The sequence below is a fragment of the Nansenia antarctica genome (genome assembly GCF_963989245.1).
Source record: "Nansenia antarctica genome assembly, chromosome: 6".
NCBI lineage: Eukaryota > Metazoa > Chordata > Actinopteri > Argentiniformes > Microstomatidae > Nansenia > Nansenia antarctica.
In genome coordinates this window covers 54,315,570-54,339,650 of record NC_137676.1, presented here as the reverse complement: position 1 = coordinate 54,339,650, position 24,081 = coordinate 54,315,570, and the positions used below count along the sequence as shown (strand labels likewise).

The window sequence follows — 24,081 nt, the reverse complement described above, 5'->3', positions numbered from 1 at the left end:
CTCAAAACCGGTACAGTTTTGATCATGCGTGCACTCTCTCACACACACACAGAATCACAATTGCTTTTATTACATCCAATGTACACAAGATTCAATTTGTTCTTGGACATTGGCATTGCAGCAGAATACAAAATTAACAATAATAGAATAAAGTAAAAAAATAAGTAAGGTAATTAAAAACAAATTTAAAACATAGAATAAGGACATGTGCACACACACACACACACACACACACACACACACACACACTGTGTATTGCTACAGAACAGAAGTTTACACCCACAAGATATGAAGTGGAGGGTTTGCAAGGTCGAAACAGAGACAAACACATATGCTGTGTATTTCACATCTTTATGAAATACACTTTTTACATGAACGCTATGTTGTCTGCGGCTGAGAACACCATTTCCTATAGCCTGTTAATCTGTGGTCCTTTGTGACATGTCTAATCATGTTTTCTATGTTTTCATTCTAGGGAGAGGCATCTTATCTTCAGTTCCAGTGTTTTTGTTCTGGTTTTATAATTTTGTGTTTTATTGAGTTTTGTGTTGTGGTTATTTATAATTGGCTGGAGAGTAGCGCTGTTGCTTCAGACCACCTTCCCCCCTGCTGCCTTGACTGCCCCCCACTGAGCCCTGGTAGCAGGATACGGTCCCCAAGGCCACACCAGTTAATGGTGGCTCTTCTCTAAGCGAGATGTCTGTTGGTGAGGTTGCTAGAACTACACTTCACCACCCATTCACCCACCCACTCCTCTAGTAATTTCTATAATGTTCTATAATGTGTAACTAATCCAAATACTTAGATAGTGACGTACACATACTTTTCTTTCTCTGTTTGATGACCACCTTTGACATAGCTTCATCCCTTGTAGGCAGTATGGGGGTTTGGTAGTCATGGGGGTCACTTCATTGCAGGGGGTCTCCTCTGTGTTAAGGGTCTCCTCTGTTAGGGGACTGTTGTCCCCACAACGGGTGTCCAACCTATGTATGGAGTTTCTAAAACAATGGACAATAAATAAACATTTGTTTTTTGTTTAATTCGAACATTTCATTTAAGTTTCTATTCTAATCTAAACCCCTCAAAAAAAGTTTGGAAACGTTATTTCAGTCGATTCTTCCTCCCCTTTAATAATACCAATTGGTATTGTATTTTATAGCGTTGGAAAGCCTGATTAGTCACCTTTACAACGAGGTACAACTTCTTAAGGATCATGCATTCGTGGAATGAGTAACACAGCTAAACGTGTGGGTAGTGGCCCAATTTTTTTTGCCCAAATCCCCTGCAATATGCTTCTGTTGGTATTCACTCTCGTTTTGTCAATTTGTGCACGTCCTAACTTACCACCCCCTAGCGGCGCCCCAGTCTGTGTGCATGGGCAGAGCTGGTCTTAGGGCAGGGGTAGGTGAAAAGGCACATTTCCATTTTCCTGTGCAATGGACACTAAAGTGATCTCCTCCTTCTTCTTCTCATGAATTCTAATTGTTTGACACGACCAAAATAGTCTTCTAGGTGTTAGATAGTTGTGTTGTGTTTCTTCCGCAGCAAGGTTAGCTATGACATGAAATAAGGAGATCTGAAGGGCGATGTCTTTTGGAGAGGATACTTTATTCAATGTCACAAAGAAATTATGTTTCAGGCTAGCATCAGGCTAGTTATCTCTCTCTCTCTCTCTCTCTCTCTCTCTCTCTCTCTCTCTCTCTCTCTCTCTCTCTCTCTCTCTCTCTCTCTCTCTCTCTCTCTCCCAGATAATATATACACTTGCAATGGAATTCAACGTTGGAGGGCCACATGTCCTAGGCCTCTAGGTGTTATGTGAGGTGCCTAGCAGTTCCAGGCACCAGGTGAAAGGTCGGGAGGCACATAGAATATTGTACAATTCCAACATAGGTCAGATAATATACAACCATTAAACTTACACAACCACACTAAACAAACTACTTACTAAGATATATATGACTTTATACACCTAGATGCCTACCAATGTAGCCTCCCCTAAAGCAGAACTTGGGTTATTATGTATTAAAATGTACTTCTTTTTTTAAGCATGGGTTTAGCTCAAATCATTCTTAAAAGTGTACAATGTGTTGAGTGCATGTCATTTTTACCAAGCAATGGAAAGTATGACATAATCCTGAAAGGCCCGATTTCCAGACCGATTTGCTGGGAAAAAATGACATTCAAGATTCAAATGTGTGCATAAAAATAAAAAAAAAGACGTATGCACAGAGAGTGTGTGCCGTAGATAGTGTCCCTAAGAACTTCTATTGCCCCCCTTGTACTGTTTCTCAGTCTCTCCAGTAAAAAAAAAAAATATATATAGTAGAAGGCGATAGGGAGAAGGTTTTTCCTTCTATCAGTGGCCCCGGGCCCGAGCTAGATTACTCTTCCTGCAACAAATGGTGGATTGCTGATTCACATGCTTAGTATTCAAATGTATTGATTGTAAGTCGCTTTGGAATAAGGCGTCTGCTAAATGCCAAAAATGTAAATGTAAAATGTAAGATGTCTCTACATTAATTAATTAATTAATTAGCCTACTGTAGATATTTAAATGAGGTAAAAAAAAATGTGACACCTGACGCGTTGGCTCCTGGGTGTCTCCAACCACGGAACCGGATGTTGGAGAAGATTGGCAACTCGTGACAATTTGTCCGTCGCCGATCATCGCGTCTTTACACTCCAGGTTTATAGGGAATCATGTCGGACTGGGAAGATGACGAGAACAGTGTTCAAACCAGAACACCTGCCGTCGCCAATAGTAATGAGAAGGAGAATGTGTGCTTCGGTGTGAGACACGCCAACAGGTTTGGAGGGAGTCGCGCCGGCCCAGCGTGTGACAGTTGGAGGGGCCGAGATAGAGAGGTCTTCTCCGGGGGAGGAGGGGGTAGAGAGGAGGGCAGGGACCGCGTGTTCTTCTCCGGGGGAGGGGGTGGACGTGACGGGCCGGACTCAACCCCTCCGGTGACTTTTAACGTGGAGAACTCCTCAGTCGGAAGGGTTATAGGTAGGTATGTCTCACTCCCAACACACGTTCAGCTAGCCAACATTAGCTAGCCAACATGTGCTGTGGTTGGCAGTGGAACGTCAGCAAGTCAGCCTCCCACACTGGAACAGACCGGACACACACACACTGTTCGCCTCCCACATGGCCAGAGTGGTATTATATTATATATGATGTATATAATAATATAACCGTGTATACCACTCTGATCATGGCAGATCATAATTAGGATTATGTTTAGTTAGAATTAGGATTCTATTGTTATATCGATATAACCCAATAGCAATAGAAATATACTGTGTCCAACTCACTGATGTAGACCATATCTGACTGCCTTGATGGCGAGTGATGTGTTTTGTTTGACTGTGGTTCCACTGACGTGGATCTGAGTGTTTTGAGTGGCCCACCAACATTTTGGGGTTAACAAATGTCACTGAGTGTACTTACGTGAGGTTATTGTAAATTGTTTGATTTTTGTTTGAAAAATTGTTACGTTTTCTTTTGTATTTCACTTTTACAGTATGTTATGTAGTCTGCAAAATGAAATCTCTGATCATGGCCAGAGTGGTATTATATATTATGTATATAATAATATAACCGTGTATACCACTCTGATCACGGCCAGAGTGGTATTCTATATGATGTATATAATAATATAACCGTATATATATACCACTCTGATCATGGCATGTCGCCGCTTTACTCGACAGGTCGCGGAGGAGCCAAGATACGCGAACTTGAAGAAAGCACCGGTGCTCGAATTAAGGCAAGTAGTTTGACAATAAGTCAGTATGTTGAGTGTACTGCAGTGGGGAGTTTGCTATAATATAACGACTGCGTCTACATGCACACCATATTCCTGTATTAATCGCAGGGGTGCAAACTTGTCACCTTTCTGCTAAATTAGCTGTTTTTATCTCAAAATATGTCATCCATTTGAATTGTGTAGATCTGCAAAAAAAAAATATTGCCAAAAAATATTGTTGGGGGGGGGGTCCAAGTCACATGATGAGTGAGCTAACTAATCTTCCTGTCTGCTAAACTCTGCTGCTGTTGAAATAACTTTTAGCTTCAGGCAGCTAGGTACAATTCCAGACAGCTTGGAGAAACACAGTCACAGTAAACAGTTTTCGAAGTAATTCTGCAGGTGTTAAGGTCAGGGCTGCCGCTACTTACACATGCATCATTGTTAGACCACAGTTAGTGCTAGCGATATCTATTTAACACCATTAGTGCTAGCGGTATCCCCCCCTAAGGTTAGCCGCCCAAAAAAATGTGTCACCTTTTTGGGCCATCACCAGTTTGCACCCCTGTAATCGTAATATGATCAATATTCGGAATATTGTGTCTGCGCATGCTCGATTCGCAGAGAATCCTGGGTTGTGTTGTTGTTGCCAGGGACTGCATAGCAACTACGATGGCGACTAGCAAGGGGCCAGCATTTTTGGAGTGAGGAGGAGACTGAAATAATGAAGGATTTAAATATCATGGGGTATATAGATGGAAGAAAACATAGAAATAATGACACTCAACGACCACAACCAAGCTATCCACACTAACGTTACTATAGTAACAACTACTTCCGGATGAATTCATCTGATAACGGGAATATGCCAATTAACATGTAAACAGAATATTCCAGTTGCTACAGCGCATGTAAACACCTTATTCAGAATATTACATTAACCCGAATATTGACCGTAATAGGAATATGGTGTGCATGTAAACGTAGTCAATGTAGGTTTTACACCAGATAGCCTACTTAATAATAAATCCCAATATTTTCGTATCAAACCACAGTAACCATCTCTGACTATGTATGGCCTTCATCTCTGTATCTTCTATAAAACTGGTGTAACCATTTTTGCTTTAAATTGGCAAACTAATGAACTAATTTGTGAATGTCCATTGAGGTGAAATGTCCATCCCTGCGTGGCTGTGTGTAGATCAACAAGGGGGAGTATGAGGGGGAGGTGGTCATCTTCGGGACACCGGAGGTCCAGCAGAGAGCCAAGGAGATGATCGAGGCGCTGGTGACAGACAGCGGCCCCGGGTTCCGCAACGGTGAGATAAACATCGATAACAATGCTTGTTTGGATGAACAGAGCCTTTTTCTAGACACGTTATGGGGGAAATCACCTCAACCAGTTGCAATGTGACAGAGAAAGAGAGAGATGGGGCGGGGGGGGGGGGGTTACATTTCTTTGTTTGAGATGTTTTAGAATTGTCCGACGTCAATAGAATAACTTGTGGTAACACCTGTACAGTCAAATATCCAAGACAGAGAACACTCTTGCCAAAGGTTCCTCATGCTAACTGCACCACTGTCTGTCTGACTGGCTTTGGTTTGTTTTTTTCGTTCTCCCTGTCTGTTCTTTCAGGTCCTGGGAGGGGTGGTGGGTATGGAGGGGGAGGTGGTGGTGGTGGTGGTGGTGGGGGGTATGAAGGTGGAGGTGGAGGTGGGTATGGAGGGGGAGGTGGTGGACGTGACGGGCCGGACTCAACCCCTCCGGTGACTTTTAACGTGGAGAACTCTTCCATCGGAAGGGTTATAGGTATGTCTCCCAACACACGTTTAAGCTATCCAACATTATCTAGCAACATGTGCTGTGGTTGGCAGTGGAACGTCAGCGAGTCAGCTTCCCACACTGGAACAGACCGGACACACACACACACACACACACACACACACTGTTCGCCTCCGACATGGCCAGAGTGGTATTCTATATGATGTATATAATAATATAACCGTGTATACCACTCTGATCATGGCATGTCGCCGCTTTACTCGACAGGTCGCGGAGGAGCCAAGATACGCGAACTTGAAGAAAGCACCGGTGCTCGAATTAAGGCAAGTAGTTTGACAATAAGTCAGTATGTTGAGTGTACTGCAGTGGGGAGTTTGCTATAATATAACGACTGCGTCTACATGCACACCATATTCCTGTATTAATCGCAGGGGTGCAAACTTGTCACCTTTCTGCTAAATTAGCAGTTTTTTATCTCAAAATATGTCATCCATTTGAATTGTGTAGATCTGCAAAAAAAAAAAAAAAAGGCAAAAAATATTGTGGGGGGGGGTCCAAGTCTCATCCAAGTCACATGATGAGTGAGCTAACTAATCTTCCTGTCTGCTAAACTCTGCTGCTGTTGAAATAACTTTTAGCTTCAGGCAGCTAGGTACAATTCCAGACAGCGTGGAGAAACACAGTCACAGTAAACAGTTTTCGAAGTAATTCTGCAGGTGTTAAGGTCAGGGCTGCCGCTACTTGCACATGCATCATTGTTAGACCACCGTTAGTGCTAGCGATATCTATTTAACACCATTAGTGCTAGCGGTATCCCCCCCCTAAGGTTAGCCGCCCCAAAAAATGTGTCACCTTTTTGGGCCATCACCAGTTTGCACCCCTGTAATCGTAATATGATCAATATTCGGAATATTGTGTCTGCGCATGCTCGATTCGCAGACAGTCCTGGGTTGTGTTGTTGTTGCCAGGGACTGCATAGCAACCACGATGGCGACTAGCAAGGGGCCAGCATTTTTGGAGTGAGGAGGAGACTGAAATAATGAAGGATTTAAATATCATGGGGTATATAGATGGAAGAAAACATAGAAATAATGACACTCAACGACCACAACCAAGCTATCCACACTAACGTTACTATAGTAACAACTACTTCCGGATTAATTCATCTGATAACGGGAATATGCCAATTAACAGGTAAACAGAATATTCCAGTTGCTACAGCGCATGTAAACACCTTATTCAGAATATTACATTAACCCGAATATTGACCGTAATCGGAATATGGTGTGCATGTAAACGTAGTCAATGTAGGTTTTACACCAGATAGCCTACTTAATAATAAATCCCAATATTTTCGTATCAAACCACAGTAACCATCTCTGACTATGTATGGCCTTCATCTCTGTATCTTCTATAAAACTGGTGTAACCATTTTTGCTTTAAATTGGCAAACTAATGAACTAATTTGTGAATGTCCATTGAGGTGAAATGTCCATCCCTGCGTGGCTGTGTGTAGATCAACAAGGGGGAGTATGAGGGGGAGGTGGTCATCTTCGGGACACCGGAGGTCCAGCAGAGAGCCAAGGAGATGATCGAGGCGCTGGTGACAGACAGCGGCCCCGGGTTCCGCAACGGTGAGATAAACATCGATAACAATGCTTGTTTGGATGAACAGAGCCTTTTTCTAGACACGTTATGGGGGAAATCACCTCATCCAGTTGCAATGTGACGGAGAAAGAGAGAGATGGGGGGGGGGGGGGGGGTTACATTTCTTTGTTTGAGATGTTTTAGAATTGTCCGACGTCAATAGAATAACTTGTGGTAACACCTGTACAGTCAAATATCCAAGACAGAGAACACTCTTGCCAAAGGTTCCTCATGCTAACTGCACCGCTGTCTGTCTGACTGGGTTTGGTTTGTTTTTTTCGTTCTCCCTGTCTGTTCTTTCAGGTCCTGGGAGGGGTGGTGGTGGTGGTGGGGGGTATGAAGGTGGAGGTGGAGGTGGGTATGGAGGGGGAGGTGGTGGTGGGGGGTATGGAGGTGGAGGGGGAGGGGGAGGGTATAAAGGGTTAGGCCAGAGCAGCTCCTATTGGACGGCGGAGCAGATTCAGGCCTCAGAGGCCGCGCCCCCCCAGCCCTCCATCGACTGGAGCTCGATCAGAGAGAACCGCCAGAAGTACGAAGAGATGAAGTGGCAGGGTAAACACACTACTACACACACACTATTACACCTCACTATCCAGCCATTCCCTCACCGAGCAGCTCGCTTTACATTTTGTTTGCGAACCGTCAATTGACGGTGTCAAAGTGTGGCGGAGAGATTCCCATGTCAATCCCAGTTTTATTTTGTTGGCCCTTGGCCAGACCTCCCGCCTCTGAAGAAGAACTTCTACATAGAGGCGGAGAGTGTGACCCGCTGCAGCGACGAGGACGTCAAAGAATGGAGGTAAAGGAAGCTTCCCCCCCCCCCGGCTGCGTCTTCACTCCAGGGGCCCCCGGGTGTTTCAACACGTCTCATCTGGATCAGAATGATCCCCGTTGTTTCTGTTGCAGATCCAGGGTCAGATCATATCTGGCTGGGTTTTGAGTCGTAGAGAGAGAAATGAGCCAGCTGGATCTGATCCTGGATCTGTAAAAGAAAGAAACGGGATCATTCTCTCTCCTCTCCTCTCCCTCCTCTTCTCTCCTCTCCTCTCCCTCCTCTTCTCTCCTCTCCCTCCTCCTCTCTCCCCTCCCTCCTCCTCCTCTCCCTCCCCTCCTCCTCTCTCCCCTCCTCCTCTCACCTCTCCCTCCTCTCCTCTCCTCTCCCTCCTCTTCTCTCCTCTCCCCTCCTCTCCTCCTCTCTCCTCTCCCTCCTCCTCTCCTCTCCTCTCCTCTCCCTCCTCCTCTCTCCTCTCCTCCCTCCTCCTCTCTCCTCTCCCTCCTCTCTCCTCCTCCTCTCTCCCCTCCCTCCCTCTTCCCAGGAAGCAGAACAATGACATCTTTGTGGACGACCTGACAGAGGGGGCAGAGAAGCGCACCGTTCCCAAACCTGTGCGCACGTTCCTGGAGTGCTTCGAGCCCTACCCGGGGATCATGGACAACATCGTCCGGGTCGGCTTCACCAGGCCCACGCCCATCCAGGTACCGGCCACCTGCCGCCCCCTGCTGGTCAAACCGGGTCACTTTTAGGTTGTCCGTAAAACAAAACAAAACAAAAGTCACTTTTGACAGTTACCATCTCCTATTAAAACCGGGGGGGGGGGGGGGATTGAGTTTAGGCGTCTACTAAATCTAAGAGTGTGTGTGTGTGTTTGTGTCGTGTGTGTGTGTGTGTCGTGTGTGTCCCGTGTGTGTCCCATTTGTGTCTGTGTTTGTGTCTGTGTCCTGTGTTTATGTGTCCCGTGTGTGTGTGTGTGTGTGCCCCCCTCCCCAGTGCCAGGCGTGGCCCGTGGTGCTGACAGGGGAGGACCTGATTGGCATCGCCCAGACGGGCACTGGCAAGACCCTGGCCTACCTGCTGCCTGGGTTCATCCACATGGACGGCCAGCCTGTGTGAGTCTGGGGCTCTCGGAAGACTTTCAGAACACATTTTTCTGTATCTCTACTGCGACGCCCCAAAGCCTGATTGAACCTGTTCCCCGAGAATTGTACTTCTTGTATCCGTACGTCCATGTGATGAAAGCGGTTCCGGTTCTGGTTCTGAACACGGCCCTTCTTCATGTCTTCACTGACACGACGACGCTGTGTTCACGTGGATGTCTGGAGTTCACACACACACACACGCACACCAGTGCCATGGTACACTAAAACAGTAGCACATATTGCGATAGATGAGAGGCCGAGTTAAGGGTCGCGCTGCTAATCATAGTGTGTCTGTGTGTGTGTGTCTGTGTCTCTGTCTGTCTCTGTCTCTGTGTCTGTGTCTGTGTGTGTGTGTGTGTCCCACAGCACCAGAGACAAGCGGAGGGGCCCAGGCATGCTGGTGCTCACCCCCACCAGAGAGCTGGCTCTCCAGATAGAACAAGAATGCAACAAGTACAGCTACAAGGGCTTCACCAGGTACTAGAAACATGAATATATATACACCACGTGTGGTCATGTTTAGTGTGTGTGTGTGTGTGTGTGTGTGTGTGTGTGTGTGTGTGTGAAGAAGTGCTTCTTGATATTGAGTTGTTTTTGTACGATTGTGTGACTTCACAGCAGGACTTCAACAGGTGTCATTATTAGATCTCTCTCTTTCTCTCTCTCCCTCTCTCTTTCTCTCTCTCTATTTCTTTCTCTCTCTTTTTCTCTTTCTTTCTCTTTCTCTCTCTTTCTCTCTCTTTCTCTCTTTTTCTCTCTCTCTTTCTTTCTCTCTCTCTCTCTCTCTCTCTCTCTCTGTGCTTTGAGTTGCATTCATGTACGAAAGGCGCTATATGAATAAAGTTTCACTTCTCTCTCTCTTCCCCCCCCCCCTCCCCTCCTCCTCAGTGTGTGTATCTACGGCGGGGGAGACCGCCGGGCCCAGGTCAAGGTCGTGGCGGGGGGGGTGGACATTGTGATCGCCACGCCGGGGCGGCTGAACGACCTGCAGATGAACGAGCTGATCAACCTGCGCTCCATCACTTACCTGGTGAGGTGTGTGTGTGTGTGCGTGTGCGTGTGCGTGTGCGCGTGCGCGTGCGTCAGTATACACTAATTTAACTGGCTTGGAGGAACTGTCTGTGTCTGTGTGTCTGTGTGTCTGTGTGTGTGTGTGTGTGTGTCAGGTGCTGGACGAGGCAGACAGGATGCTGGACATGGGCTTCGAGCCCCAGATCATGAAGATCCTTCTGGACATCCGGCCAGACAGACAGACGCTTATGACCAGGTAGAGACATTTAAAAAGAAAAAAGTGCCCCGCGGTGGTGTAGCGGTCTAAGCACTGGCCACTAGTGCAAGCTGCCCACCGGGGACTGGGATCAAATCCCAGCTCGCCAGATCCGGATATGGCCGGGGCACACACGGGGAGCGGCATATTGGGCGGCCGCTCCCGAGGGCGGTATAGGAGTATTTCCGGACAAGGATCCGTCGCGCAACACCGCCCCCTGGGTGCCGGAATAACGGTGCTGGGCTCGAGGAGCCAGTCAGCTAGTCTGCCTGGCGGCCTCCTCTGGGGCTGCCGGCCACGGGGTCGTGCGGCGGATCCTATGCAATAGGCAGGGGATAATTGGATGCTAGGTTCGGTTCAATTGGCTACCAAATTGGGTGAAAAAGGGATCAAATCTGAAAGAAAAAAAATAATAAAAAAAAAATAAAAAATCCTGTGGAGATCCCTGCCTCCATTTGACAGCGTACCTTCTTTCGTTCTCCTAGCATTGTGACTGCCGATGGCCCCTGGTCCTAGCATCGATTACTTTTTCTTACAATGACCGATGGATAGATGATTCATTGACTAAAACAAACGTATTTGTCGTAAGTCGCTTTAGATAAAGGTGTCTGCTCGATGCCAAACATTTAAATGTCAATGTGATGTTGTTCTCCAAAAGAGTTGAGATGTTCATTTCGAGGGATTTAACGATACACTCAACTCACGATTCGATATGATTCACGATACTGGGTTCACCATACGATTTGGGTTCACCATACGACTGAAAAATATGATTTTATGTTATCTCTATGACTAAAACTACAAAATAATGAATGCATATTTTATTTTATTTATAAAAATGAAAGCAAATTCAAAAGGCGATGACACGCTTTGCTGTTTAAAAAGAGTACCGCGGTTCATTTTACGTCTCATCGAGTTGAGTTGAGTTGATGCGTCAGATGTTTGTAGCGATAATTACCTGTCTCGTGATGCGTCCTTACGTCCCTATTCATTTCACTTCATTTGGAAACGCAGAGTTCGTCAGGGCTAATCTTCATTGGTTCATTTTCAATACATCATTATACAGGGTATCCGCGGTGTCTTGAAAAGTATTAAAAGTTGATAAATCAATTTTGGGAAAATCAAGACCCTTAATAAGTATTAGAAAATCTTAAATTTTGTTGGTATTTTTCAGAATTAGACTCTGTCCAAAGAGTTTGAGTCCTAAAAACGTTTAGTAAAAGTTTGTGAATTTATTTGTTTTATTAAAAAAAACAAAGATGAACCGGAAATGTTGTTGTATGAAAGTGGTCTAGTCTATTGCAAACTAAAACTGTTGTGTCACTGATGTAAACGGTTACAGCTCGAAGTGGCGGTGAGGTCTGGAAAAATATTGACAAGGTCTTTAAAAAGTCTTAGAAAGGTATTGAAATTAACCTCAAGATTCCTGTATATACCCTGTTATAACACACCCCCACAAATGGATGCTATCCAGATATCCATTTCAATTCACGGCGCTCACTGGCGCTCGCACGTTTTGGACGCAGAGGTCAAAGCGTTGTGCGTTGCTCAGAGCCTTCGTGTCTAGTGTGGGAAAAAACCTACCCTGATGTCTTGTGTCCTCCTCTCTTCTGATTGGCTGTGTGTGTTCCCAGCGCCACCTGGCCCTCAGGAGTGAGGCGGCTGGCCAAGTCGTACCTGAAGAACCCCATGATGGTGTACGTGGGCACTCTGGACCTGGCCGTGAGTAGCGGACCTTCCGGAATCATCATCCTCATCATGCATCATCACGCACATTGTCCCCATTTGACATCGACGGCAGATGTACACGGATGTCTTGGAGTTAGTGTTCCTTAGGGGGGCTAGATGTCTTCCCCTGAGCTGCCCAGACCAGTTGATAACCCCCCCCCCCCTCCACCAGGCGGTGAACACGGTCCACCAGACGGTTCTGTTCGTCCAGGACGAGGAGAAGAAGGCCTTCGTCTTTGACTTCATCCGCAACATGGAGCCCACGGACAAGGTGCTCGTCTTCGTGGGCAAGAAGATCGTGTGAGTGTGTCGGCGGAGCCCCCCCCCCCTCGGCTGGTGTCTGTCTGACAGAACTGTGTGTGTGTGTGTGTGTGTGTGTGTTCTGTTCTGTTCTGTTCTGTTCTGTACAGCTCTGGAGCATACTGGTGCAAGAATGCTTGTTGGGAAAAGAGAACACTGTGTCACTGTGTGTGTGTGTGTGTGTGTGTGTCCAGGTGTGACGACCTCTCCAGCGACATGTGTCTGCGCGGCCTGGCGGTGCAGAGTCTCCATGGCGACCGGGAGCAGTGTGACCGCGAGGAGGCCCTGCAGGACTTCAAAGACGGTATGGGAGGGGGGTGTGTGTGTGTGCGTGTGTTAGGGATGGACGGTTTCCAATTATTGAAACCGAAAAACCGTCAAAGACTAAAACCGGGGTTTTCCGGTTAACCGGAAAAAAAAAAAAAGAGCGCCAATTTCAAATAATTGAGCCCTACTGCTACAATACACTCATGTCGAACACCATTAAAACACTGTAAGCACAGTCGCAACACATTTAGGCTACTTAGTTTCACAAATATAAGTGGAAAGGCAGACTTTTGTAAGCTACACCATACATGAAAACACATGAACACTTAACACACCAGCTCCGCTGATCCAGGGTGCACGCCTGCACGGAAGATCATCTCTTGGAACAGCGTCTTCATTGAATGAACTGCTTTCTCAATATCTTGGTTCTTAGACAAAGTTTCAGCTGCTGCTCAATGTATTTAAATATTTGAATACTGCTCAATAATCACTGAAATATTAGACTTAGAATTATGCAGTGAACATACTTAAAGCTTTTCATAAAAACCACATGCCGCGAGACTGACTCGTCCTGAACTGTCGTAAGTCAATCAACAAAGAATGCCCCATCAAAATAAAAGTGCCCATGGTAGAGCTGTCAAAATAGAGCTTTCAAAATAAATGTACTAATACAGATAGAGATAAATACAGAACTACCTTTGCGTCACTAAGTGACCGCGTATCTTCTGAGACATGCGTTCTGTCATCACTTTCAGTAGCGCCACACAGTGGCGCTGTGCACAAACACTCTTGATCCGTATAGCTCTTGTTTTATTATATTGTGGTTTAGTAAATACTGCACTTGGAGTTACATTCAATGCATGATTTGTGCTATAGAACATAAATAAAGTTTGATTGATTGATATCAAATCAAATCACATTTTATTTCTATAGCGCATTTCTCACAAAAGTGACCCAATGCGCTTTACAGTGAGCAGCGAAAATGATCTTATTAAATGTAAGCGAGTAATTGTAAAAAACCTTTCCTATCTACCAATAACTGAAGGCAACTATCTTTCCCATAGAGTGATTCGTTACCCTTAAATATAATCCCAATTAGATATTAATCCTCAGTTATTCTTCACAACTGACCAAACCTCTCACTCATTGCGCGGCAGATTCAGACTGTATCATTGTTATTTTCACACACGACAAACATGTGACATGTTCCAGTTTTATTCTTTGAACAACATAGAATATACAATAGAATAGAAAACGTAAACAAAAACATCTATAAATATAAATACAAACGAGTGCAAATTGAGTGCAAGCAGGTAAAACAATTGTGCAAAGACATCACGGATCACATTAATTCTAATTCACAACGGCTTATTAAATAATAATAATAATATAGAATAGAATAGCAAACGTAAATAACAACATCTATAAATATAAATACAAACGAGTGCAAATTGAGTGCAAGCAGGTAAAACAATTGTGCAAAGATATCACTGATCACATTCATTCTAATTCTAATTCACAACCTATGGCTAATAACTAAATAACAAAAACCGGCAGTAACAAAAAATGAGCATAAAAGCTATTAAAGGCTATTAAATAGTCCGTTAATCGAGGTTCTTCGCAAGAAACACGAGCATGTTCACCTTTTCAGGATTCAGCTGCGCTCGGAACGGACTTACAATTTTGCTTGCTGCGCTGAACACACCCGCTCTGAAGGTGAACTTGTGGCACACACGCACAAATATTTTCGGGCCACCCGCGACATCAGTGGAAAACGGCGGCCTCCATTTGATTGCCACCACAGAAGAGGGTCTTCGTCCCCGTCAACCACAGGCTCGCGACAATAGGCAGTCATCTCTGCTTCTGCTCGCTCCTCTGTGGTGACGTGGGGACCTGCCGCAGTCCGAACTTTCTTTTGCAGCAGACTGCCCAAAGTCTTCTTCTTTTTCGGGGGTACAGGCTGCGCATCTCTCTCTCCTTCTTCCTCCTCCACTCTGATGGCCACTGAACCGGCTGCTGCACCTCCTTGCCTCTCCAGTCTCACCATCTCGGTCTCTAACGCGGACTTTGTCTCACCCAGAGCAGTGTCATCCCTCTCGTATCCTCCACGGTACCGAGCGTCAAGGAAGGTGCATTTGAGCATCAGCTCGCGCACCGCATCACCTTCATACCTGGCCTGAAGCTTAATAAGAATTCCAGCCTTTATGGACTTTGTCAACTGGACATCCTCATCTGACACAGCCAACACATCGTCCCTGCAGAGCTGGAGCATGGGTAGGAGAGAGGAACTGGTGACATAGTTCTCTCCAGACAAAATGTCAGTAAAATTACTGACTGGCTTGAGAGCAGCCTGCACAGCCTGCAGGACATCAGTGTCCTGCCATGAAAGTTGGAGGTGGCACCTTCTGTCATCAGACAGGACGTGCCTGATCGCCTGTGCTTGCTCCAGGATGCGCTCAACCATTGCGAGTTTAGAACCCCAGCGAGTAGCGCAATCCTGTCGATTAAAAAAACATTTGAAAATTAATTCATTACTTAATTAATTACAATGATTTAAGAAGTAGGCAATAATGAACAACAAACATCATGCACTGTATTAACCTGTAAGATTATTTATTAGTCATTCTGCACCACATTAGGCCTGTAATAAATTGGTGTATGCTGGCTTACCGTTATGAGACTATGCTCTGGGAGTCCTAATTCCAGCTGTTTTTTGTGCAGCTCTTTCTTACGGTGCCAGCTGTGTGAAAATGCCCCGTTGATTTCCCGGCAGAGTCCAAGGGCACGGTCTGTCGTCTGTCTTTGGTCCTGCACTGCGTTTGTCACAGCCAGGTTAAGGTTGTGGCCGAAACAGTTAAGCCACGGCCAATGCAGGGACCTGATTGCGGCAGCAATGTTGGCAGCATTGTCCGTGGTTATTGCCGAGAGTTTGTTCTCGTCCAGTTGCCATTCCCGAAGTGCGTCTCCGAGCGCGTCAGCAAGATTGACCGCTGTGTGGCTCTCGGGAAAGTACGTGGTCTGAAGGCATTTCGACTCCAGTTTCCACTCGGGTGTAATTGTATGATACGTCAACGACATATATGGTGTCATGTTGACTGACGACCACATATCTGTCGTCAATGAATAACTGTCTGCCCCCGACAGCAGCACGTGAACCTCCTGCTTAACTTTATTATAAAGCTCCGGAATGGCCGTTTTAGAAAAATATTTCCGTCCAGGCAGCTCGTACTGGGGGTCCAGAGTTTGTATCATGGCCTTAAACGATGTCTTATCCACCGTCTGAAAAGAGACCATTTCTTTAGCCAAATACCTGGTCACAGCAACAGTGCAGGTTTTCCATCGCATACTGTCCTTTTTATATTTGCTTTTCCCTGCGAACGCACCCATTATTTTTGGCTGTACCAGTGAAGTGGTAGGTCGCGTGGATGGGCCTGCTTGAGCAGCATCGGCCTGTGAACACGAGACCATCCTTGCAGCAATAAGCGGGTGATTTGTTTTTAGATGGCGACGTAAATTCGAAGTATTGCCATCTTTGGCTACCACCTTATTCATGCAGTGTCGACACACTGCCTCGTCCACGTTTGCTGGCTCACCTGTGTCATTTGGTACGAAACCAAAATGAGTCCATACAACAGAAGTCGTGTTTTTCTTGAACACCAACTCGTTCACGCTAGCCATTGTTTTTTTTCTCCTCACTCTCTGCTCTGAAGAGAAGCTGTCACGTGACCCGTCTTTTTAGACATGTCATTTATTTGACAAGTTATAACAAAGTTATAGTGTTTACAAAATCACTTTTATAGCATCTTCAACCACACACTCTTGTACACACTCTAGGCATGTATTATATAGCAATCTATGATATTTTGATAAAATGTAAAAAAATATATATATATATATAAAAATAAAAAATTTGAAAAATCCGGTTTCAGACGGTTTTGATAAAAAAACGTTTCTATTTTTATAAACCCCGGTTTTCGGTATAACCGAAAAACCGTCCATCCCTAGCGTGTGTGTGTGTGTCCAGGTGTGTGTGATTGGTTGGTTGGTGTACCTTTCACTGACCTCTCACCTATCAGGGGCCTGTGTGTGTGTGTGTGTGTGTGTGTGTGTGTGTGTGTCCACAGGCGTGGTGCGTATCCTAGTGGCCACAGACCTGGCCTCCCGGGGGCTGGACGTCAGCGACATCACCCACGTCTTCAACTACGACTTCCCCCGCAACATCGAGGAGTACGTCCACCGGGTGGGCCGCACGGGCCGGGCCGGGTGAGGCGCCGCGTGAGAGTGTGTGTGTGGGAGTGCGTGGGAGAGCGTGTGAGTGTGTGAGAGTGTGTGAGAGCGCGGGAGTGAGAGGGCAGGAGTGTGTGAGTGTGAGTGTGAGAGTGTGTGAAAGAGAGAGATTGTTTGTGTGACAGTTTGACTTCGGTCCGTCCACAGGCGCTCGGGGGCCTCCATCACCTTGGTAACGAGAGGAGACTGGAGGATGGCCGCAGAGCTGATCCACATCCTGGAGAGGGCTGGACAGGTCTGTCTGTCTCTGTCTGTCTCTGTCTGTCTGTCTGTCTGTCTGTCTGTCTCTCTGTCTGGTGTGAGAGGGCTCATATCCATGGCTGGTCTAACGTGTGAGGGATTGTGGGATTGGCTGTAGGAGGTCCCAGTAGAGCTGGTGCTGATGGCGGAGAGGTACGAGAAGCACAAGAGAGAGAAGGATATGCACGGACCGAGGGGAGGCGGAAGAGGAGGAGGAGGAGGAGGAGGAAGAGACAGAGGAGGAGGAAGGGGGAGAGGAGGAAGAGACAGAGGAGAGTCGGATTGGTGTTTCTAACTCAAAACCGGTACAGTTTTGATCATGCGTGCACTCTCTCTCACACACACACAGAATCACAATTGCTTTTATTACATCCAATGTACACAAGATTCAATTTGGTCTTGGACATTGGCATTGCAGCAGAATACAAAATTAACAATAATAGAATAAAGTAAAAAAATAAGTAAGGTAATTAAAAACAAATTTAAAACATAGAATAAAGTCATGTGCACACACACACACCAGGGTTTCCGTTAGAAAAATTTGGTGCCGGTCAACGTGTCCGGGAAGATTTCAATGTGTCGGACAAACGGGATAAATTCCGGTCATCATATTAGAATATAATATAGGTGTTTGTCGCGGTGATTAGCTGTTGTGTAGCCTATATAGGCCTATTCCATTTAATTTCTATTTCTCATCCGATACGATTAGATCGCGAACTATATAATAATATAGGCTCTCATGATTCGCATGCGCTACTATGGCATAATATGTCCAGGGCTGCACGCGCGCCACACTGGGCAGCCTAGTCACCTTTGCTACTTTGAATTACGACTGTAGGCTACTTTAAGATGTTTATTTCAATTGCATTAATGGGATTTGAGGATGTAATTGGTAATTTTAAGTATGCCTAGTTTAGCTTTTGATGGCTATTTGAACGGACTGCATCGATCGATCAATGAACGGACTCCACATTACGTTAACTGAAGTGTGTTAAATAGTTTCACGACAGTAATGTACGTGTTCTATATTCTCTTTCCAGTTTTACCCTTTTTATCAATAAAACAACGTCAATTCTATAACCACGTCTCGCTGATTGGGAAGGCATTAAGTCTAGCTGCCTGTCAAATCATACTTACTCGGACTTGGGAGTATGAGAATGGGGAGGATGTATCGGTGGGATACACACCCGTGGACTATTTCAACTTAGTGGCACAAATTCAACTCTAACACTATAGATAGACTAAATTGAACTAAAATGATGGACACCGACTGAATAACTGAGTGGGGGGTTGAGACCTGTGGGGGGTTGAGAGCCTATGTGGAACAATTATAACATTCAATACATAAAGATAAAACATACACAAATATATAACATTGATATCCCTAAACTCAAATGTAGTGTGGTATTGTCAACCTAATCTAATCAATCCTAATCTAATGGTACCAGTAGCCCAGGTTGTCGATAGTAGCGCACTACTCCCGTAGTACTTCTCCCGACTCAGGGCTGGAACGGGCACGGCAGGCTCAATCAATGAACGGGGTTGAGATGGCCGCTAGCGTCCTTTACTAGCCGCATCTCACGGCCCTCGGTGGTCATTCACTGTGCTCTAGCACATCCAAAACACGCAGAACAATAACCTTGACTCCGGTAACTGCAGTGGTTTTATTTAGACTAGATCAAACTCAATTAACTGACTAAACTACTCGCGCCGTTGAGAGACAGGGTTGCCAGATGGGGCGGGTTACCGCCGAATGGGCTACTGGGTTTAGCGGTAATAGACTGGTTAGTTAGGCTGTATTGTCAATCCCATCTGCCAACCCTGCCGCCGCTGTTTCGCATAGGCTAGCCTACACATTATCAGTCATCATCATGCCGGCGTCAAATCATATCATAATAAAAGAAATATATAGCCTATATATTCGTCTTTTTTAATATAGAAGGAATCAGAATGTGAACTTTAGCGAATTGTATTCAAATTGTGCTTAGAGGGAATTATTTTCACCGGACATTGTGACCGACGAGTTTTCAATTTGTCGGACTTCAACAAATTTTACCGGACAAAGACCGGTAATTACCGGTTAACGGAAACCCTGACACACACACACACACACACACACTGTGTATTGCTACAGAACAAGTTTACACCCACAAGATATGAAGAGGAGGGTTTGCAAGGTCGAAACAGAGACAAACACATATGCTATGTATTTCACATCTTTATGAAATACACTTTTTACATGAACGCTATGTTGTCTGCGGCTGAGAACACCATTTCCTATAGCCTGTTAATCTGTGGTCCTTTGTGACATGTCTAATCATGTTTTCTATGTTTTCATTCTAGGGAGAGGCATCTTATCTTCAGTTCCAGCGTTTTTGTTCTGGTTTTATAATTTTGTGTTTTATTGAGTTGTGTTGTGGTTATTTATAATTGGCTGGAGAGTAGCGCTGTTGCCTCTCTCACTGAATGGATCATCTCTGAGAAGACTCAAAACTGCTCCAGGAGATTGAATAATTGACTTGAATAATAAAAAACGAACTTCTGTCCTATTCTATTCAACTGCTTTATTGTCATTGCACAAGTTCAGTGCACAGTTCTGTAAAGTTTTGAAATAAATCATCCAACACAGTGATCTCAGTTTGAGTCTTTAGTGAACGTTTCCAGGCTTACATGACAATTCCTGCTATCATGGCTAAATTAGCATCACAACTAAACAACTCGCGCTGCTTCTCTCTATATCATAACAAGTGTCTTGCTCTAGAGCAGGGGTCTTCAACCTTTTTCAACCCAAGGACCCCTTGGATGAGAGACAAATAGAACAGGGACCCCCACATGTAATATATATTTTTAAATGTCTCACATTTTAAAGCCTATAATAACTTTTATATTTACTTCATTCACCTTTTATTTCACCGTATTAACCTATTTATAAACTGGGTTATTAGCCTATATGTGTTTATGATTGATAAAACGTTCATGCATAATTATGATTGGTTTATTATTGTTGTTGTTGATGATGACTGATGAGGCTTATATTTTCTATTATTATTATTATTTTTCAACAATGAAACTTTTAGCTTCAGGAAGCCAGGTATGCCTACCTCAGTGAGATGACTGGCCCTGGTTGGTGGTACACAGCTTGTCTTTTCTGGGGGAGATGGAGGTTGTCAGGCAGAGCATCATGTCATGTCATGTCTCAGGCTGCAGTCTGGAACTGTATTTGCTCTTCAGGTAGGTGAGGGAGGAGAATCCTCTTTCACAAAGATAAGTTGTTGCAAAACGCAAGAGGCTCCAAGTGATCAACAATTGCGCATTTCACGTCAGGCGAGGGCACCGTGGAATCCGCGGAAATGCATTGAAATGCGCAGCCAGCTCCGCGCGGTTTTGGCCAACCAGAATCTCGTGGATAGCTGTGCGTAATTCAAAGACGCGCGCCAATACTGATCCACGGGATCTGACCTCGGAATGGTAAAGGAGCGGCGCATAGAGAAGCAAAGAGGCGGGTTTGTTATTATCAAACTAGTAACTAAATTAGTAACGTTATGCTAGTTATTAATTAACGTTAATTTCGCAATGAAGACCGAACTGCAGCGTTTTAGCCAACACCTAGCTTGCTAGACAGGTGTGTTATTTTTTCCAGCTGACTTTATGTTAGACTCTGCATCATGGGCATCATTTATTTTGTAAATTGTTTTTGTCAAAAGTAGTTTATTATTGCCTATTAATGCTTGTACTTTACTCAATATAATTGCTGTTATATTTTTAAATTCTCACTGATTATTTTGGTGAAAATTGTGAATTATTATGACAAAAATTGGCGGACCCCCTGCAGTACCTCTGCGGACCCCCGGTTGAAGACCACTGCCTAGAGGAGTAAAACATATAGCGCCCTCTGTAGGTCGGAACTAAACATTATCAACTCAGTGAATAGAATGAACATAATGTCGACTGTGAACCATAGACATTACAACCCTCCTTTCCTTACATTTCTTTTCTTTAACAATAACTATACATCACTTGAACTCAACAATGTATTTTAAACATAGTGCACATTATTCAAAATCAGTGAGGTATGACGGTGGTCTTCTGCTTTCCCTAACTGGGTACCTGTGAACAGGTGACTGTGGTCTAGGGTTGTCAGGGCGTAAGAGTTCAGCTGTTTGCTGAGGATTTATTTCAGTCCAGTCCATCACATCTTGCATGTCAACTGATTGAGAGTGGTGATCGTCAACCTTAGGTAGAGTCTTGAAGTGGGATGAGTTTCTGGTGATCATCTGATTGTTGTTTTTGGCTGTCACCATGGAGCCTTTGATCGCGATGATGGGTGGGGATTGTAAGCAGAGCACAGCTTCCCTTCCTTCTTTTGACGACAGAGAACCCTATCACCAACCTTCAGAGCCAAAGGAGCCACATGGCGCCTCTTTTCCGCATTGTGTTTCATCCTGTGCTTTGCCATCGCATCTGCTCGTCGTAGTTTTGCATCAGTCTGGGACTGACAGGGGAGAGGGGGCGCAGGTAGCTTGATCCGTAGGGGCCTACCAAACAGCACATCAGCTGGAGCCATCCCAGTGGAGCAGTGTGGCGTGGCACGGTAGTTCCGTAGAAATGCATACAGAGTCTGTTTCCATGGACGACCTTCAACATGTGTAGCACGTATATAGTCTTTTCCAAGGTGCGCATGAATCGTTCTGCCTCTGCATTGGCCTGAGGCCACAATGGAGTTATCTTCCTGTGTCTGAAACCCAGATATGTTGGAAAGTCTGCAAATTCTGAGCTCTGCAAGGGGGGGCCATTATCTGTTTTGACCTGTAGTGGAATTCCCAGAGTAGAGAATATCTTGTCGAGTTTAGGGATAGTGGCTCTGGCTGACGTGGACTGAAGAATCTCCACCTCTGGGTACCTTGAGTATTCATCAACAACAACCAAGAGATAATCACCAGAGGGGAATGGACCACAGAAATCAACACTAACCTTTTCCCATGGTGACGATGGCAGCTCAGACATGCAGAGGGGTTCTTGTGTGTGGTTGGGCACAACAGCCTGACATGGGACGCAGCCAGCTATCATTGCCTCCACTTGCTTGTCAATGCCAGGGAACCAGACTTTCTCCCTGATCAGCTTCTTAGTCTTGACTATCCCCTGGTGACCTTCATGTGCAAACGATATTGCTCTGACTTGTAAAGAGTGGGGGACGACAATCTTCGTGCCACGCAGTATGGTGTCACCATTAACAGTCACTGTCAGTTCATCTTTGATTTTCTTGAACGACAAAAGAGCAGAGCTGTCAACTCCATCAGTAAAGTCCTGCTTGTCAGACAGCAACCTCCAAGTGTCATCTTTAATCAGTCGAATTACTTCACGTAGAGTGGAATCAGGTTCAACCAAATGTGTTTGTGCATCACGTAAAATACGATACCTGCACTACTACCACACCACAACATTCATGTACCACATACACCCATATTTCACTGTAAAAAATAATTTTAAAAGGAAGTATAAAAAGAAGCATTGAGAACATCAGAGCATCACAGCAGAATATTGCACATCACTCACGAATGTGAGTATCTATTTTGTCTCTTGGTGTGTGGAGAATATACACGTTATTTATAAAATTAGTATTCGAAAAATAGATCATTTATTTATATTTTATTTATTTATATTTATGATATATATATGGATATTCTCTATATTATTTTTGTTTAGTTATTATATATTTATTTATATTTATAAAAACCGTTTTCGAAGATTAAATAAATATGTATATATGACGTCGATATGTTTATAGGTGCATTTCCCTTGATTGCCGTTGCGCTGGTTTAGCTCAGTGGTTACTTCGTAAGCAATTTGATATTCTCACTCCACCCTGGTCGGGGCAACCTGACCGGGGTCGAACCACGGGCGCTGTCCAGCGTTTTCCTCCTCGTAGCAGTCCTGAGAGGACGTGGGCGTTCAGGGGGAAATGTTTTTAGGATAAAATGACAGTTCAAATGCCCGGAGAGACAACATGAAACGTGAACTCTTGTCGTCACACACACGTAGTCCTCAGTATAAGTACCATATCATATCATATCATATCATATCATACACCATATCAGTATAACTCCCCTCTGTCTTACTATCCAATAACTTTACTGTATACGAATGTGAGTATCTTCTTTTGTCTCTGTGTGTTGAGAATATACACGTTAGTTATAAAAACAGTATTCTAAGAATTATAACATTTATTTATATTTTATTGATTTATAAATATAAATATATATGCATATTCTATATTATATAAAATATTTTATTTTATAATAATGTATGAATTTATATTTATAAAAACAGTATTCGAAGAATAGATACATATGTATATATGACGTCGATGTTTATAAGCTGCATTTCCCCTGGTTACCTTTTAGCTCAGTGGTTACTTCGTAAGATATGAAAACTCACTCCACCCTGGTCGGGGGGCCTGCTAACGATTCCCAACTAAGTTGGGCGCTCCGCCACGCCCCCAGCGGGCTCGCCACGCCCCCAGCGGGCTCCCAACTAAGTTGGGCGCTCCGCCACGCCCCCAGCGGGCTCGACGCACGCGCAGCGGGCTCGACTCCCAGCGGGCTCGACTGCGAAACGGCATACATTTTGCCAGACTGCATACATTTTCACGCACTGCGTTGCTATTTTAAACATTACCGTTTCAATCAACCACGTAATATGTCACTGTCAGATATTTATTCACCAGAACTAGTAAAACAGAGGTAGAGGACAACAGAGGGGCCAGAAAAGTGAGCTGTAAAAAAATATTCCCTGACCCCTCTTAACGAGACGAGCAATAAGTTACATTAAATTACAATATCAGAGCATAAAAACATCACAGGAGAGACATGGCAAATGTGCGTCCATGAGTGTGAGTC

At 44.7% G+C, this 24,081-nt stretch overlaps 1 protein-coding gene across 1 annotated transcript in view; it reads left to right on the top strand.

The window, feature by feature from the left end:
• Positions 1–2,700: 2,700 nt before the first annotated feature.
• Positions 2,701–24,081, top strand: part of LOC308160704 (putative ATP-dependent RNA helicase DDX53) — a gene marked incomplete at both ends in the record, with an annotated part of 138,707 nt that continues 117,326 nt past the window's right edge. Inside the window, 16 exons of the mRNA XM_080534646.1 lie at positions 2,701–3,007; positions 5,800–5,855; positions 7,049–7,166; positions 7,651–7,731; positions 7,897–7,978; positions 8,496–8,655; positions 8,948–9,066; positions 9,463–9,573; positions 9,985–10,126; positions 10,263–10,363; positions 11,998–12,085; positions 12,264–12,391; positions 12,586–12,695; positions 16,783–16,921; positions 17,093–17,180; positions 17,304–17,433. Of these exons, the coding sequence (XP_080390772.1) occupies positions 2,701–3,007; positions 5,800–5,855; positions 7,049–7,166; positions 7,651–7,731; positions 7,897–7,978; positions 8,496–8,655; positions 8,948–9,066; positions 9,463–9,573; positions 9,985–10,126; positions 10,263–10,363; positions 11,998–12,085; positions 12,264–12,391; positions 12,586–12,695; positions 16,783–16,921; positions 17,093–17,180; positions 17,304–17,433 (1,960 nt within the window). The remainder of the gene's footprint in view (positions 3,008–5,799; positions 5,856–7,048; positions 7,167–7,650; positions 7,732–7,896; positions 7,979–8,495; positions 8,656–8,947; positions 9,067–9,462; positions 9,574–9,984; positions 10,127–10,262; positions 10,364–11,997; positions 12,086–12,263; positions 12,392–12,585; positions 12,696–16,782; positions 16,922–17,092; positions 17,181–17,303; positions 17,434–24,081) is intronic.